Below are 17,284 nucleotides of genomic sequence, written 5' to 3'. Positions count from 1 at the left end.
GGAGGGGACATCTGTACACCCCTATTCAGCAAAAAGTTACAGAAGATACGACCTTCCACCCTCAGCAACCTTAAAGATTTTAGGGTCAAGATTATTCAGGGGGCAGGGATGATGCAGAGAACAAAGGCAAAACAAAAAATTTAAATTTCTTTATACCTTACAGCCCACTGACAAGTACTTGGACAGGCAGAGTGACTGTTTTCCAGGAACTCAACTGCCTCTATGTTAATACTTTGCTAGAGGCAAAAGGCAACCTTATCTTAACATTAGTCTGATCTCCAGGATCCTGTAAGTCTTCTTTAACATATAAAAATCTCCATGGAAACTGCATTTTTCTCTACCCCCCATACATGTTAGCAATCATCCTCCAAGCATATGGCCCACTGATATACATCTGAAGGGTCTCATGACTAAGGGTTTACTAGACTGTAGTAAATGATCTTAATAGCATAAGGTCCTAGAAACCCTGCATCCAAATTCCTTAGAGACTTACACTATCCCTAACTGCCTCCCAACTTGAAAGTATATAATCAGTCAGTCACTCCTCACAAACCCAGTGCAGCTCTTTCTGCCCACCGGTCCTGTCCCTGTGCTTTAATAAAACCATCTATTTACACCAGACATCTCAAGAATTCTTTCTTGACTGTTGGCTCCCAGATCCCAATATTTCATATCACACACCACCTTCAGGATATTTGTATAAACCTTGTAATTATCCCTTGAGGAACACATACGGAAGACATGTACAATTTAAAAGCTTAAATGTGGGGCGCCTGGGTGGCTCAGTCGGTTGAACTCCGACTTCGGCTCAGGTCATATTCTCACAGTTCGTGGGTTCGAGCCCCGCATCGGGCTCTATACTGACAGCTCAGAGCCTGGAGACTGCTTCTGATTCTGTGTGTCCCTCTCTCTCTGACCCTGCCCTGCTCATGATTTGTCTCTGTCTCTCAAAAATAAATAAATGTTAAAAAAAAAAGTTAAAAAAAAAAAGTTCAACGTCCTGAATGTACATTTAAAATACCACGAGTTCCATTAACTACCTTGGCCTTTTGTCATTTTTCAATCCACCGCTAAGGCTCAGTATATATGAGTGGCTTCTCGAGTCACTATACTTCTGTGAGGAAAAGAGTAAGCTTTTCATCTACTTTATCCCCACTAAAAGCCAAAGAACCAAAAGGAAAAGCCACACAGGCCAGCGGGAAACAGAGCACAGCTTCACTGAGCGCCCCTGGCGGCCGCTTTTCCACCACTGAAGCCAAATTCCCAAGTTCCCGCGACGCCTAGCAACCGTTACCGGGACAACGCCACTCCCGCTCGCGCAACTCAGAGTGTAGCTGTCCTTGGCATCCCAGAAGGTACTGCGCTCTGCCACTGCTGAGTCTTCCGCCTCCCTCCATCCCAACATGCAACGCAGCTCATGAGGTCAAGCGACTGTCATCGGGATGGTTATGGAAATGCCTGAAAATCTTCTTCGCTTAAAGATTAAAACTGTCTATGATTGGTCCGCATATGGAAAAAACTCTAAAAGAGGTCTCAGTGAATTTTTTCAGACAGTTTAGTAATAAATTTCGGAGAGGAAAATAAAATAATTCCCCAGACTTGCTCAGGCACCTTATCGGGCAGCCCGCGCAGACTCGCAGGGTAGGGGCCTCGGGGCCCTAGGCTGGGCACGTGCGGGAGGAAGTGGCGGTGTCTGCCCACGGGGCGCTCGTAGGCCCTTCAGCGTGGAGTCATGGGAGGCCTGGAGAAAAAGAAGGTAAGTGGGGCGTCTGATCCGGCGGGGTGCCCTGGGGGAGGGGGAGCGAGAGGGAGACGCGGCGGGAGGTGGAGGCGACGCACCCCGGGGACTGCTCCTTTCCCGGCCTCAGCCCCTCATGCTTACGGAAACGGCTGGGATCAACTCGATGAGGAGCCACGAGAAGGGGCCCGAGGATGGGCGAGGAAGGCTATTTGTCCGATTAAGTTCGGGAAAGAACCTTGGAGTAGGGCTGTAAAAGAAAGTTGGGGTTGCCAAGAAAGCTTCATCCCAAATGCAACCCTGGTCGAAGGACAACTATTTACTGACACAGTAATAAACATTATGTAAGGCTTACCGAATGGTAAATTTATCATTTCCAGAACTTGTCATTTCCCTTTTTTGTTGAACTTGCCCTGGACACTGGAGAGGGAAACGTAAACAATTGGATGTGGACACCACAAAAAACGATCACAAATTGTTAAATGTGATGTAAAAGATAAGGGTAGAGAGTAGAAAAAGCTACTTTAGTTAGTGTTGTCTTGGAAGGTCTCTCTTCTATTCAACACGTAGGTCGCAATCAGAAAGTTCAGAAGATCTCACTTGGGTTTTGGGCCACCGGAGTGCTTAGGGATCAGAGGTGGCAGGGGAAACTCAGTGCCAAGACCCTTAGGTGGGAAAAGCTTTCTGTGTGTGAGGAATTAAGACATCAAGATGGCTTGGAGTATAGTAAACTAAGGGAATAATGGCATTTGGTGAGGTCGAGGTTAGACAGGGGCCAGATGTACAAAGCCTGTAGCCACAGTGAGGAGCTTGGATTTTATTCCAAGTGCAGTACGACTCAGGTAAAGGGAAAGTACCATGATACAGTTTTTCAAGGATTTCTTGTTGCCGAATGGAGAATCACCTTAGTGGCATGAAATGATGGGGGAAGGGATGAAGGTGAGGTATATGTAGTCTTGTGTTTTCTTCAGATTGAAAGTTTTTGTTGCCTGTTTATGTTTGACTCAACACACTGTTGAACAACCAGTAAGTGTTTGTGTTTAGAATTACAAAGATTTAAGATGGAAAATCTTCCATTGGCAGATATGTAAAAACTATCACGATAGTTTTTAAAGCTGGGTTTCACAACTATTTTGAGCCAGATAATGCTTTGTTGTGCACCTATCCTGTGCATTGTTGGATGTTTAGTATCATCCTGACCTCTTACACACTAGATGCCAGTGGCACTCAACAACCCAAAAAGCTTAATTTCCTTACCTCTATCCCACACACACCCAGGGGGTAAAATCACCACAGTTGAGAACTACTTACCACTTGCTATTTAAAAGGATAAGCATAATGACAGACCTGTATGTAAATCAATGGAAAACACTTTTAGTGAAGACTCAACTCTCCAAGACAGTCTGAAGCTCATCTTTGTATCCCCAGTGGACAATGACCAGGAAGAATAAATGAAGGTGTGTTTTATGATGGGTGATCATAAACCTCTTGAGGGGCTACAGGTTTATCTATGTAGAGCTGGACCTGGCCATCAGGTCCCTGCTGTCTCACCGCAGAGGATGATCTTGTTTGGAAAGGACATGTTTGGTACTCTTTATCAGGAATACAGAGATATGAGCATGAGGCAGCATCTTGGCACTACAGACATCCACATGGTTGCATCAGACGGTATGCTCCATGGGGGCAGGTAGAGACCAGGCCTTTTTTGTTTTCCTTGCCCCCATAGCATCTCACTTAATACTTGGAACACAGTAGAAGTCCTTTTATTTTCTGTTAAATTGATGAATGGTGGAGGGGAGAGACTTTGGCTTAGAGCATGCATTTTCAACCAGATATCACCCCCAAGGGAACAAAAATTAGTTGGAAGGGATCTTAGATATTCCAGTGGTTTGTGGCTCTCTAAAAGACCACTTTGAACAGATCTTTGGTATGTCTATAGTATTAACATTTTGTGGGGCTGCAAGAGGGGATGGTTAAGGGGAGAAGCAGTCTAAAAAGGCTTCTGGTGGTAGGAATTGGTTATAATGAAAACGTTGAGAAAACTGGCTTAGTGGATTAGGCACCGAGGCTCAGGACTCAGATCTGTGTTTGAATCCCAGCCCTTAAAAATCTATGTGACTTGGACACATGCCTTGGTTGTTGTGAGGGTTAAATGAAATAATGTGTGGAACTAACTAATCAATCAAAATAGCCAATACTTAGAGCCACTATTAAGTGCTTGGAATAGCACCTGATCCATAGCAACCTCATAGTCACCAGCCTCATGCAGATATGTGTGTCCTTTATGCTGATTACCACAAGGACAGTGCAGGAGGACTTGTTCAGGTGGATGGACTCCCTCCCTATAGCATTTCCTGTCCCAGAAGCCTCTCGGCTACTTACGCACAGTATTAGTTGCCCCTAGCACGAGGCATGCCCAGAGATTGATGTCATCACTGCAATCATTGCTAATGGTCACTTGTTTTTTCTCTCCCATAGTATGAACGAGGCTCCGCCACCAACTACATCACCCGAAACAAAGCCCGAAAGAAGCTGCAGCTGAGCCTGGCTGACTTCAGGTGAGGTTGGAGGGCAGTGGCATTGGGGGGGGGGGCACTAGAGGGGCCCCTGGGGCTGCCTGAGCAGTGAATCACACTCAGTGATGGTGAAAACTCAGCCACATCCCTGTCTTCCCTGTGCCACCACAAACTGTATCCAGAATTCCGACATTTTTCATCTTTCTTATCCTCTTTGTCATCTGACTTTGCTTCAGTGAGCTGTGCCTTGCCAGGTGTGGTCTCTGGGGAAGCTGGAGAATGGGTTTTGCCACCCTGAGTCATCAGAATGGGTCCACAGGTACAAGGCATTGCAACTCTCTGGCTGGGTCTTTGTCACCCAACCCGTCGTTCTGGCAGAAGAGACCCCTGATCCTGGAGCTAGGGGTCTCAACTCCTCCTACAGTCAAATCCATATCTTTCCACAGCCTGTGGGCCCTGCCACATGGCCCACTTTTAGTCACCCAGCACTTTTCACTTTTACAGCCTCTGTCCTTCCCGGGATGCCTTTCCCTCCACCTTTTATGTGGCTAAAGTGTGGGTTTCTTAGCGAGGCCTTTACTGACTCCCTTTGCGAAAAGGGATACCTGCCATCTGGCCCCTTTCAGCATTCTGATTGTTCCCTTTCTGGTGCTTGTGACAGTCTACACGTTAGGTGGTTTTTGGGGAACTTGGCTTGTGAGATCCTGCACTAGGATGTGAAATTCTCCAAGGGCAAGGTCCCCATTTTCCTTGTTCACTGCTGTTTTGCTGGCCTGGTGTGGCCAGTGTGTGGTACATTAACTGACAGAAGGAATGATTTTTATCTTCCAGGCGACTGTGCATCCTGAAGGGCATTTATCCCCATGAACCCAAACACAAGAAGAAGGTTAACAAGGGCTCCACGGCGGCCCGAACTTTTTACCTTCTCAAAGACATCAAATTCCTCCTCCATGAACCCATTGTCAACAAGTTTCGGGAATACAAGGTGAGGCCTGGCCTCTAGGGTCTTGATGGGGTCCATTGCTGCTCTGTGACCCACGAATTGTGACCTTGGGCAGATTGTGTAATCTCTCTGAGCAAGCGAGTGGAAGGGTGAAGTAATTCTCCCTCAAAGGAATGTCTTGAGGATTAACCAGATGAAATCACATGTGGAAATTATTTGCACAGAACCTGGCAAATGATTAATGCTTTACCAGTTGTACCTTTCCCCTGGTTCTTTTGGAGGAATAAATTTATTGCTTTTGAAGCAAAGGTGGTACTATTTCAGGGCTTTTTGGTGTATTCTTCTCTGCCCAAAGAAACTGCTCCTTTTCTAATTCTTTCTGGAATTGCTCCTAGAAGACCAACCTTTTCCTTCCACATAGAAGCTGTTAAATGCTTAAATACCACAGGGAAAGTAGAAGCCTCATAGACCAAATGCAGATAATTGAGAGTAGACTGCTGTTACTGAAGCCTTCACTGAGCTGCAGGGCCAGGCCCAGGCCCTGTGCTCGGAGGGGCGAGGCGCCACCTGGTGACCACAGGAGACTGGCCAGCACCTGCTGCTGGCCCCCTGTCCAAGTGCACTGAAGCTCACTGCATTGGAGGTGGACCTCTGGTGGGAAATGGCTGTCTTGGAGCTGCTGTTCACGACCCCAGCAGAGGCAGCCTTAGAGCCTCTGAAAGCACCAAGGGCAGGCCTGATCAAAAGTGCTTATAAGGAAGAAATCAGGTGACTTGGAGGATTCTGGGCCCATGACTGGCCTCAGCTGCACTTTCCTGTGTGACCTAGCCCCATACGTAGATCCCTGGCTTGTTTCATGCCCATGCAGACTGGTGCTGAGAATGAAGGCCAGCCTTCCTGACCCTGAGCTGCTTTGCTGGCAGGTCACTTGGCCTCAGTTGGAAAATAGAGCTGAAAACATGTTTTCACGTAAACGTGTGGAGTCAACACATCTAAGTGGTTATCTCTGGTCATCCCATTACCTCATCATCAGTGTGGGTCAGTTCTGATGTTTTTTGGAGTTTGCTGTTTTATACATACGGGGCTGGAAGGATCAAAAAGCACAGTCTGACAGCTGTGGTCAGCTTCAGAAGGCCTTAAGAGTCCTCCTGCCCCATGCAGCCGTCTTCAGTGGGAGAGGGGTCTCCAGGAGCCTTTGGCCCCAGCGTCAGTGATCTTCTCTCACCCAGGTGTTCGTCCGGAAGCTCCGGAAGGCCTATGGGAAGAGTGAGTGGAACACTGTAGAGCGGCTGAAGGACAACAAGCCAGACTACAAACTTGACCACATTGTCAAGGAGCGGTGAGTTGGGGACACGGTCCTAACACCGGGATTAAGACCAGGACCCTGCTTACATTGTTGGCATCCTTTGGAGGAAGCAGACCCAAAAAAAACCCCAAACCAAATAAATTGCCATAATGATCTCAAGTCATAGCGAGAGGCATGTGGGATGCTAACCCTGTAAAGGGACCTGGGGAACATATGTTACTTACAGGCTTGTCAGATAGGTCTGGGGGGCAGACATTTCAGCCAGCCAAGGAAAGCCTGGTCAAAGCAGGGGAAACAGTAGGTGCAAAGGCCCTGTTGTGATTGAGAGCCAGAGTTTTGGGAGTGCTCACCAGGCACATGGTCACACCTGGCAGACGTGACTGGGTGCCTCTGATCTTAGGTGTTTCTTGCCCGACCTTCTCAGCAATCCTACTCCTCCATTGGCTAAGTCATTGGTTCTTAATCAAGCAGTTTTGGCCCCCAGGAGACATTTGGCAATGTCTGGAGACACTTGTTCTTATGACTCAGACCTGGGCTTGGGGGGGTGAGGGGCAGGCAAGGAATCCTACTGATTTTTAAAGGAAAAAGGCCAGGGATGCTGCTAAACAGGACAGTCTCCACCACACAGAACAACCAAATAGTGGTCAGGTTCAGAAACTTTGGGCTAGTGAATGTCCATTTTCTCTTGAGGGCTGATGGCCTGGGAACACTTAGTTCCAGGCTGGATGGACTTGGCTCATCGAGTCAGGCCAGCCATGGGCTAGCATGGGAAGAGCCCTGGCCTCAGAGCCCAGTATGTGTTTTCACCATAGCTCTGCAGCCTGCAGGCTGGGTGGCCTGAGAACAGTTCCTGCTCCAAGCAAGCTCTCCTCTCAGAGAGAGGCGGTAGCTCCTGCCCCGCCTGTGACGCACAGCTGTGGTGTGGAGCAGACTTAAAAGTACCCACACACGAAAGCAAGTGTCTGGATTCATGCTCACACCAGGTGTCTGTGTGGTTGTGGTGTTCCAAGTCTGTGTTCCCCTCAGTCTCCTTAGCCAACCCTTAAAAAAAAAAAAGGCGGGTAGCTCAGGTGCTGTTTCTACAGAGGCCCAGGGGTGGTGGGTTTGTCCATGAGGTGTAGGGAGAGGAAAACTTTGAGGCACCAGAGGGGACCAGTTGAGATTCCCACCTACACACAAGAAAACCAGATGCCTCTCTTCCTGTTGTCTTTGGAGAGGCCCCTGCAGCCTTTTTTCCTACCTTGCTATCGTTTGGAGACTGGCAGTTCCTCCTGATGCGTTGCCGGGAGTGTTGCCCTGCAAGGACCCTGGCCACTCCGGTCTCCTGGCTTCAGAGTCCCTTTTTGAAGCAGCAGAACCCTTTCTGCAAAAGAAAGCTTTCTGTAAGGCAGTTAGGGTGCCGGAGGCTCTGACAGCCACTTTGGCTGGGGGAGGGAGACCTGAGGCCCTGTCTGTCCACTTGTCCCCAAGCATTTCCAGTGAACTACAAGAGCCCAGTTTTAAACCAGTAGTCTGCTCCAACAAGGTCATTTTCCACATGATATCACTGGGGTTGGGTGAGGCAAAGTGACCCATTCTGGGTCACAGTTGAGACGAATCCAGGTGTCCTCTCCATGACACAGGCCCCCATCCCTCAGTAGGGTGGATGCGGTAGTGGGTCCTACCAAGGATGGCTCGTTCTCCTTAGCTTCCTAATTTACCACAGGATTCCTGGAAGCACTTTCTTGCTCTGGCTTTTCCTGGCCCAGGACTGAAAAAATTCCAGCATTTTTATCACCTGATTCTAATTGGTTCTGCAAAGTTAGAAGTCTGGGTGGTGAGGCACACGACATAACCCACTCTAGGGACCTGTGGCTGGGCGAAGCCATAAATGCTGCTGATGCGGGCAGGCCCCCACCCTCCACCTTGGTCTACTAGGTCAGCCTCACATTTTTCTGCTTTCTGTTTTGGACGTCCAGTTACATTTGCTTTGAACTACAGTTTCCACCTGGAAAAAGAGAGCCACTGACTCGGTCTACCCTCTGGCCACAAATAGAAATGGGTCCAGGCTGAGTCTCTGGTAAGCAGTGGGTGTCTTCAGAACCTCCACTGGGATTTTTCTGATTCTCAGAGCTAAATGGGCATGTCCTCATCCCATGGTTTCTTCCAAGGCTATGGGAAAGCTGGCACTGCCAGGCCCCTGGGCATTGCCCAACTTTGTGGTCAGGAGATGGGAGTGGCAAGGCCTGATTGGGAATGTGGCTCTAGGGTGACCTACAGGGTTGCAAAGGAGTTCAGGGTCCTCCTTGGAACCCAGGCTGACCAAGCCTGTGGGCACTGTCCTCTTGGCCATGCAGGTACCCCACGTTCATAGACGCTCTGCGGGACCTGGACGACGCCCTCTCCATGTGCTTCCTCTTCTCCACCTTCCCACGGACTGGCAAGTGCCACGTGCAGACCATTCAGCTGTGCCGCCGGCTCACTGTGGAGTTTATGCACTATGTCATTGCTGCCCGTGCCCTGCGCAAGGTGAGCCCAGGACTTCCTGGGTGAGGGGGACGGCTCTACTCCCTCCTCTGCCTCCGCTTTTCACCATACTGTCCCCTCCCCAAGGTCTTCCTGTCCATCAAAGGCATTTACTACCAGGCCGAGGTGCTGGGGCAGCCCATCGTGTGGATCACACCTTATGCCTTCTCCCATGACGTGAGTATGCCCACGGGGATGGCAGGGGCCTGTCCTGGGTCATTGTTCCTTTTCTGGCTCCTAGACAAAGATAAGGGCTTGGGCAGGATGGGGGTTTTGTTGTCCTGCATGGTCCAGCATGTGCTGGGTTCCTGCGTGTGGCCGGGGGTAGGATATGGGTTGAGGAGTGTCCTGCACAGCATCATAGTAAGAGCTGGAGCTAGCCTTTCTCCAGCATCTCCCAGCTGGGTGACCTTGGACGTGTTCCTACACCTATCTGTGCCTCCATTAATGATGTGCTTTCACTTTCTAAGCTTTGTCCTGAGAATTTAAGGGAAAAAATCTTTCAGAGTGCTTGGTGTCTGGCCCTTTGGGGTTGCTAAGTGACCAGTGAGCAGCTGCCAAGGCTTGAACAGTAGCCGAGCACAGCCCTGCCCTCAGACTCGTGGGGTCAGCATCTCACTTTGGCGCTAGTGGCTGCCAGACCTTGCTCATCTCCTCAGCTTCCCCCGACTCCTACCCAAGGCTGGGGGGACTAGGTGAGATGGAGGAGGATGAGTATATGAGAAGCTTTTAGCACATGGCACTACTTATTTATCTTGGTTTAGACGGGGAATTTTTGGCAGGGATCCACAGAGAAATCCTGGTTTTGCCTTCTCGTGGGGCAGCATCAGCCTCTAGTCTCCTACACAGTCTCGGCCAGCCTCTCCCTCTGCCTCACTTGTCACCATGTGGGCCTGCATTTGGCCCAGTTTCCTGCCTGTGCCTTGAGCAGCAAATGCACCAGCCTTGCTGGACAGTGTTTTTGCTGACCAGGTTGTCAGGGGCTCCAGAGTGAGCTGGGGGTCTGGACCCTCCCATTTATTCTGGGCTGGCAGGGGTCCAAAGCCAGAACCCACTCCGACTGCAGGGCAGTGATGTGTGGGGGCAGGCTGCAGTCTGTGGTTAAGGGGCAGCGTGGCCCTAAGCAGCCCCCACTCCTCACTCTCCGAGGCAGGTGTGTGTGCCACAGCCTGTGGCCCTTCCCTCTTTCCTGTTCCTTCCCTCTTCTCCTTCCTTCCTGTCTTCTGCCGTGCTTCCTTCCTCGCTGGCCCTCTCTTCTTCCTTCTCTCTGATGTCCCACCCCCGTGCTGCTCAGACCGGTCTTTGTATGTCCTCTGGGTAGTGAATAGGGCCCTGTGGAGGCCAACCTCCACACAGCTGACCCTGGGGGAAGGGAACAGGCTGCCCATTCCTCCTTCCTCCCTGGCCAGCTCACTGCTACTACTTCCTCTTAGCAGGAGAATGGGGGACTGGTCCTGGGTCATAGCTGAGGCTCTTGTTGTGTCCTCTTTCCTTGAGCAGCCAATGCTGGGCTCTTCAAAGTATGACCCAAGCAGGCAGTAGCGGGGGATGGGAAGGGGGTTGGAGGTACCTCACTCAGCACTGTGCAGTGCAGAATGAAGCTGGTCCTCAGCTGCTTCTCTAGCAGATGCTCTTGGAAGGACAGAGGTGTACGTAGGGGGCAGGTGGGGTACCTCTTGGTCTCTGCATCCTCACACTCACACTGCCCATTGATAGAATAGAGAAACAGTTCAGTCATGGGCACGGCTAGCATAAAAAGGGATGTTGTGATCACTGTGAATTTTGACACTGCTCGGCATACACTGCCATCCAGATCCCAGAGGTCAACAGGGATGGGCTAGCCTGCCGGGTTGTGGGGGGCAGTGCTGCTCAAGAGACGATGCTCTTTGCCTCTCAGATCCTTCCCCTGGCAAGGGCAGAGATGAGACCTTTGATGTTCCCTGCCTACTGGGTTGGCAGCTCTCAAGGGTAGCTATGTGCCTTTGCCCCAAGCAAGCAGCTTTCTTCCCGCCATTTCTCCAGAGCTTCTGGGGGCCGAGCCAGGCAGCTGTTCCACCCTCTCTTGGGTCCTTACGTTGTGCCTTTGTCTCTGGCTTGGGGCTGGGGCTGAGTCGCTGAATTGAGCATCCATCCCTCCTGCCAAGGCTTGAGGATGCTGAGTTCCATCCACCCAGGGTGACATACTGCTTGCTGCAGGGCTGCCTCTCCCCACTGGGGCTGGGCTCTGGGAGACTAGCAGGCTAGGCCTGGAGAGAAGACATTTAATGAAGATTATGGGATGACTGATGGAGAAGAATGAGCTCTGACCAGACTGGCCCTGAAGGCCACCTCTGTGACTGAAGTCTGGTCTGAGCTGGGATTTATAGGATGAGTGGGGAGCTTGGGCAGGGACAGGGGAGCTCCATCCAGTCCTGGGAGCAGCATGACAGAGCTTTCCATTTTCTCCCTTTCATCTCCCCCTTTCTGGCTCAGGGATCTGGACTGACCTCAGGATGCCCCTAACCTTTGGGACCCCTGTCCAGAGCCTCAGCCAAAATGCTCCTGGGTAGGACATGCCACATGGCCCATTCTCATGGAACAGAGCTCTGAAGGCAGGGCTACCACGGGGAAGCCTTGGGCAGGCTGGAGTCCCCTGCCCCGTGTGGGTTGTCAGTGTTGTCTTTCCCCTGTACCTGCACTGCCAATGGTCTTCTGTACCCCCAGCACCCAACAGATGTTGACTACAGGGTCATGGCCACCTTCACTGAGTTCTACACCACTCTTCTGGGCTTCGTCAACTTCCGCCTCTACCAGTCGATCAACCTGCACTACCCGCCCAAGGTAGGGTCCCAGCCCGGCTCTTTGTCAGTGTGCAGCAGGGGCCATGGCCCTTCTCTCCCTACGCGGATGCAGGGGTTATGACATCTTCTCCTTCTGACCTTCCCACTGCCTCACAGCTGGAGGGTCAGGTCCATGCAGAGGTGAAGAGCAATGAGGACACCTACGCATTGGATTCCGAGACCTCTATGGAGGTGAGAGGGGCTTCTAGAGCACTGGCCCTGCGTCTCCTCAGAAGGGTGGGTCCTGGCCTGGGGATGGGTCTGTGCATGGCTAGGTAAGTGGGCTCAGGGCTTGCCCTTGGAACCCAAGCCCACTGATGTCCAAGAACTGTTGATGCTCCCCCTTCCCCACCGTGACCATGCACCTAGACAACATCTCCCACCTGCAAGCAGCAGTTCTGCTTCTTTCCTATAGAAACTGGCGGCCCTCAGTGCCAGTCTGGCCCGCATGGTGGTCCCTGTGGAGGAGGAGCCTGAGGTGGATGAGTTTCCTGCTGATGGGGTGAGGACTGTGTGCCGGGCTGGTGGGGGGCATTGGGACTGAGGGACCTAGATGGAAGCTGGGGAACACATCCGCCCTCTGCCCTCCAGTGTGGGTGTGGGCAGGCCTGATGGTACCACGGCCCCTTTTGTGGCAGGAGATGACGGCCCAGGAGGAGGACCGCAGGAAGGAGCTGGAGGCGCAGGAAAAGCACAAGAAGCTCTTTGAGGGCCTAAAGTTCTTCCTGAACCGTGAGGTGCCCCGCGAGGCCCTGGCTTTCGTCATCAGGTGGGAGGCTGATGGCACTGGCTCTGCCACACTCTGGGCTGCATCCTATCCTGGACGCCCAGCGGGAACATCAGGGTGGTGTCAGCATCTACCCCTTAGGGTGCTTGCATGCATTCACCAGAGTGGGTGTGAAGAGTGCTCGGCTCGCTCTGGAGCACATGGCAGGCACTCGTCAGATGGCGACTGGCACCACTTTCTCATGCCCTTAGGGCAGGCCTCCACTGGGCTGGCGCTGGATGTGTTGGCCTAACGACAGGGGTGATCCTGATGTGGGGTGGGGACAGGTGTGTCCTAGAGGGTGTTTGTGGGCCAGTGAGTCCCAGGGCAGCCACTTCATACTGAATACTCTTGGGGGCTCCTCCTGTGCCTGTAGGAGTTTTGGAGGGGATGTGTCCTGGGACAAGTCTCTGTGCATTGGGGCCACGTATGATGTCACAGACTCTTGCATCACCCACCAGATCATCGACCGGCCTGGGCAGCAGACACCTGTTATCGGCAGGTAAGCCCCCAAGACTCTCATCTTCTTCCCCCTGTTTGGGTTTCTGGGTGCAGAGGTCTGTCTCAGGTGCGGATGCAGTGGGGCTTCGGGTTGCTTCCATGGCCTGTCTCTGCCACCAGGTGCTACGTGCAGCCCCAGTGGGTGTTTGACTGTGTGAATGCCCGGCTCCTCCTCCCCGTGGCGGACTACTTCCCAGGAGTGCAGTTGCCTCCACACCTCTCACCCTTCGTATCAGAGAAGGAAGGAGATTACGTCCCTCCTGAGAAGCTGAAGCTGCTCGCCCTGCAGCGGGGAGAGCACCCAGGTGCGCGGGCTAGGCGATGGGTGGATGGGTTCCTTCAGGCTGGCTTTGGCCTCCTTGGCCCCACCTGGTTGTTTCTCTTCTTGGCTACAACGATGGCAAGCTCCTGAGAATGGGCAGCAGGGGCACAAAGCCGTTTAAAGTCTACTTTGGGAGTAAAGCTTAGGAGAAGGGAACATTTGTGCTCTAGGAGCAGTTGTTACTTGATTTTCAGAGGAATTGAGCAGGAGTGGTCTGGAAGTTGTCATTGGTATTTATGTAGCAGATGGCTAAGCTCAGGAGGAGGCACCTCAAGTTTCCTCTGAAGGTGTTTGGGGCTGTGGGGAGAGTTCCAGAAGGAGCCGCTGTTGGGACAGCCCTGTACGATCTTAAGAACGTCTTCATGGCTAAGGAATGTGGTGCCTGGCCCCAGTTCTCAGCCTACAAGGAGAAGAGCAGGCTCATAAGTAATTGGTTATTTATAGGAAATATGGATGAATCTGAAGAGGAGGATGAGGAGGAAGAGAATGATGGTGATGGTGATGAAGGGGGAGAAAATGAAGAGGAGGAGGAAGATGTGGAGGCTGGTTCAGAGAAGGAAGAAGAGGCCCAACTGACAGCCCTGGAGGAAGAGAGGATGGAGGGGAAGGTACTGGGAAGCTGACTGGGGTGCAGCCGAGGACGCACCTCCACTGGCCATCTTTGGTGCCAGCCCTAGGCCAGAAGGGCAAGAGCCAGGGGATTGGTGGGGGTGGGGCATCCACAAGCATTGACCCTGTGTCTCCAGAAGCCCAGAGTGATGGCAGGCACTGTGAAGCTAGAGGACAAGCAGCGGCTGGCCCAGGAGGAGGAGAATGAAGCCAAGCGCCTGGCCATCATGATGATGAAGAAGCGGGAGAAGTACCTTTATAATAAGATCATGTTTGGCAAGAGGCGAAAAGTCCGAGAGGTGAGTCCCTGCCACCTGCCTGAGACTCCAGATGTGGCCACCCATGTGGCTGCACGTGTGAACTCTGGGGCCAGCTGGCTCTCCTCTGTGCCAGTTCAATGCGATTTCATAGCCTTTTTCTGAGGTTGCCTGCCTGGCCTGGCCTAGCTCCTGTGCCTCCACCCAGGCCTGTGTGGGCATCTTACTGTCAACGTCTTGGGCTTTCTTCAGGGCTTCAGTCTCTTTCTTACAGCCAGCCGTTTCTGAGTCTCCTGGGCTCTGGGGGCAGAGGTGACCCGGCAGACTCAGCCCGCTTTCACAAAGGACCACGTAACAGACACGCATGAAGCAGGAGGGACTGTGGGAGGCTTTAAATTTCTGTTTTGTCCCTTCTGGTTCACAAAGCCATATATATTCATTGTAAAAAAAAAAAAATTTTTTTTTTTTAAGTTCAAGTTCTTTGCACATCAGAACTCTGTAATGGGTGGTGTGGAAGTGGCTCACAGCCCTGCCTTTGGAGTGACCTGTAGTAAGAGCACCCCACTTTCTTTTGTGTGTGATAACAGGTTATTTTGGAGCCATCACGCTACCTACAGGTTGTCATGCAGTGTGTTTTTCATTTAACCATACAGTGAATTTCTTGCCATGACTTCATACAAGTAAGATTAGAATGTTTTTCATTTTTAGGCATTTTTAGGAAACACCCTTGAGCACATCCCTTTGAAGTTTCTGCAGGGCAAATTCTTAGGCATGTCATTGCCAGGCTGAAAGGCCTGTGTGTGTTTTGTAGTAGGTATTGCCAAATGGTCTCCAGGGGAAAAGACTACTGTTCCAGGCTGACACCTCCCCAGCAGCCTGGCAGAGGTTTGATTGGCACTCAGCTTTCCCAAGGAGAAGGGTAATTGGGGCAGTTGCCTCTGGCTATAGGAACGTGGATTCCTACTAGCTCTGAACCTATGACATACCGAGTCATAAAAGCAAAGGTAAAGGCATGTCTGATGACCTGAGGTGGTTCAAATAATTGTTTTTCCTTCTGGTAATTTGCTTCTGGTAATTTAGTTTTTGTGGGAGCTCTGCTTTTAAGGGATGGCCTTGAGTACTGTATAATCACAGCTTGATCCCCCCTTCCTCCTCACAGGCCACCAAATTGGCAGAGAAGCGGAAAGCCCACGACGAGGCTGTGAAGTCTCAGAAGAAAGCCAAGAAGTCCAGGCCCGTGTGAGTGGCGGCAGCCTCTTGACGGACGAGACCCGCTCCTGGCAGCTGGACTTGGCACAGGCAGGACAGAGGACCCAGGCTTGGTGGCAGACCAGTCTTTTCTCTTTTCATCCCCTTCCTCCCCCTGCTGGACCTGGCTTCCTCTCAAGCTCTCTGGCTGGAGCCCCAGCCTCCCTTGGATGGAGCTCCCTGCTAGTGGCTGGGCAGAGGAGAGGCCTTTGTGCCCAGCCCAACTTGATGCTCCCAGGAATCCGTGACATGGGGGGCAGGGGCCTGACCAGCCCCTCACCAGCTGCTCCCTGTTCCCTGACTTTCTGCAGTGCACCCCTCCCCCCATGGTTGGACTGGTGATTTTCCTGCTGCTGTGGTGGGGTGAGGGTGGAGAAGCATTTGTTATTAAACAGTTGGTTTTGAAACGATTTGAATTGTGTCCATGAGCCTTCTTGGGTTAGAGAAGGGCCACCTAGTGAAGTGGAGTCTACCCTTTGTTCACATTCCAGCCAGGTACTGTTCCACTGGAAACATTGCTTCCTTGTGTGTAAATTAGGGGCAGAAATTCTGGAGCCTCTCTGGGGAGCCAGGGGTGCTGTTGGTGAGGAGGGTTCAGTGATAATGTTATGCAGACTTAGTGTCAGGTGTCTACAAACTAAGGTGCTCTGTAAGTACCAATTGTGATGGTCATAGCTTTCTGTTGGAGTAAGACCAGAAGGTGAACGCCAGTGGCTAAAGGATCTGTGGGGCTTCGGTTGAGTTACCCAGCTTTACCTTGTAGGCTCGTGGGCAGAACTACCCAGTAACCCCCAACGTGGCATTGCCACCAGTCTGACTTGTGACCCTTGCTGGGGCGTCCTTACAGCTTCCCACTTGACCCTGACAGTGCCCTTGCTGAGGCCTGGAGAGACATGACATGCCTTTGCGTAGACTGCCAGTGCCCCACAGCAGAGCCAGGTCCAGAAACCAAGGCTCAGGAAGGTCACTCAACCCCTCCCAGATCAGGCAGGGAGTCTCCAAAGAGCCTCCTTGGGGCTGAGGGCTATCAGGAGCTGGAGCCAGGGTGGTGGAGTGTGGGTTTGGAACGAGGCTTCATGTTCACCCATGAACCTGTGCCCAGGCTCTCTAGAAGTGTTTTGGGCAGTGGTTGCAGACCCACCCTGTGCAGGGGGAAGACCAGAGTTTGGCAGGCTCTGGCAGAAGGACCAGAGAACCCAGGACCCCCGTCTTGGCTGGGCCTTGCTATGGGTAGAGAGGGTTATGATCTACTCTGGCATGCTGACAGGGCTAGGGGGAGATGTGCCTCCAGAGGCAGGGATGGCATCAGGGCCTCTAGAGCCAGAGCCTGCTGCCCTAGGGAAGGAATGCCTTGGATCTGCCTGGGTGCATGTGCATCCCAGGATCATGGCAAGAGTGCCCGAGCAGGGCTGGCAAGCAAGCCCATCAGATATGGAAAAATCCCTGGCAGCCATGATGATGTGGAATTTTCCCCATTCCAGAGTCGCCCAGTAATGGTGGGGGCAGTGGGGCTCTGACGTGGCCCATGCCCCACTGAGTGGTCAGCTGGTTTGCACTGCCCACAGCTGGAGCTTCGCATTTCCATCTCAGGAGGGCATTACTTCCCATCCTTGTTCCTCCTCTGAGGTGAGGAGGGAAGCCACGAACTGAAAAAAGGTGGATCAGGGATGGGGCACCTGCAGCCTAATGGTGGAGAGGGTTGGTCAGCTGAGACCTCCTAGTGCCATGACTGGTTGGAGACAGGTGCCTTGTCT

The 17,284-nt window shown here is 52.0% G+C and overlaps 1 protein-coding gene across 1 annotated transcript; it reads left to right on the top strand.

Annotated features, from left to right (window-relative positions):
• Nucleotides 1–1,652: 1,652 nt before the first annotated feature.
• PES1 (pescadillo ribosomal biogenesis factor 1) lies at nucleotides 1,653–15,940 on the top strand. The gene is made up of 15 exons (XM_029922526.1): nucleotides 1,653–1,756; nucleotides 4,217–4,296; nucleotides 5,086–5,239; nucleotides 6,427–6,536; nucleotides 8,840–9,011; nucleotides 9,096–9,185; nucleotides 11,712–11,828; nucleotides 11,945–12,019; nucleotides 12,243–12,329; nucleotides 12,466–12,596; nucleotides 12,970–13,095; nucleotides 13,215–13,399; nucleotides 13,861–14,024; nucleotides 14,163–14,324; nucleotides 15,442–15,940. Exons 1-15 carry the CDS (start codon nucleotides 1,733–1,735, stop codon nucleotides 15,523–15,525), a joined length of 1,761 nt encoding a protein of 586 aa, XP_029778386.1. The 5' UTR covers nucleotides 1,653–1,732; the 3' UTR covers nucleotides 15,526–15,940.
• Nucleotides 15,941–17,284: the final 1,344 nt, after the last annotated feature.

The sequence above is a fragment of the Suricata suricatta genome, chromosome 14, assembly GCF_006229205.1.
Source record: "Suricata suricatta isolate VVHF042 chromosome 14, meerkat_22Aug2017_6uvM2_HiC, whole genome shotgun sequence".
Lineage (NCBI taxonomy): Eukaryota > Metazoa > Chordata > Mammalia > Carnivora > Herpestidae > Suricata > Suricata suricatta.
The sequence above is the reverse complement of the archived record's forward strand: the minus strand, read 5'-3'. Positions and strand labels throughout refer to the sequence as shown.

Bases quoted from the DNA above. Each gene is read 5' to 3' on its own strand.
- PES1 (XM_029922526.1), top strand. From the start codon at position 1,733: ATGGGAGGCCTGGAGAAAAAGAAG. The intron at 11,829-11,944 runs GTAGGGTCCCAG...ACTGCCTCACAG, and splicing joins ACCTGCACTACCCGCCCAAG to CTGGAGGGTCAGGTCCATGC. The intron at 12,597-12,969 runs GTGGGAGGCTGA...CTGTGCCTGTAG, and splicing joins GCCCTGGCTTTCGTCATCAG to GAGTTTTGGAGGGGATGTGT.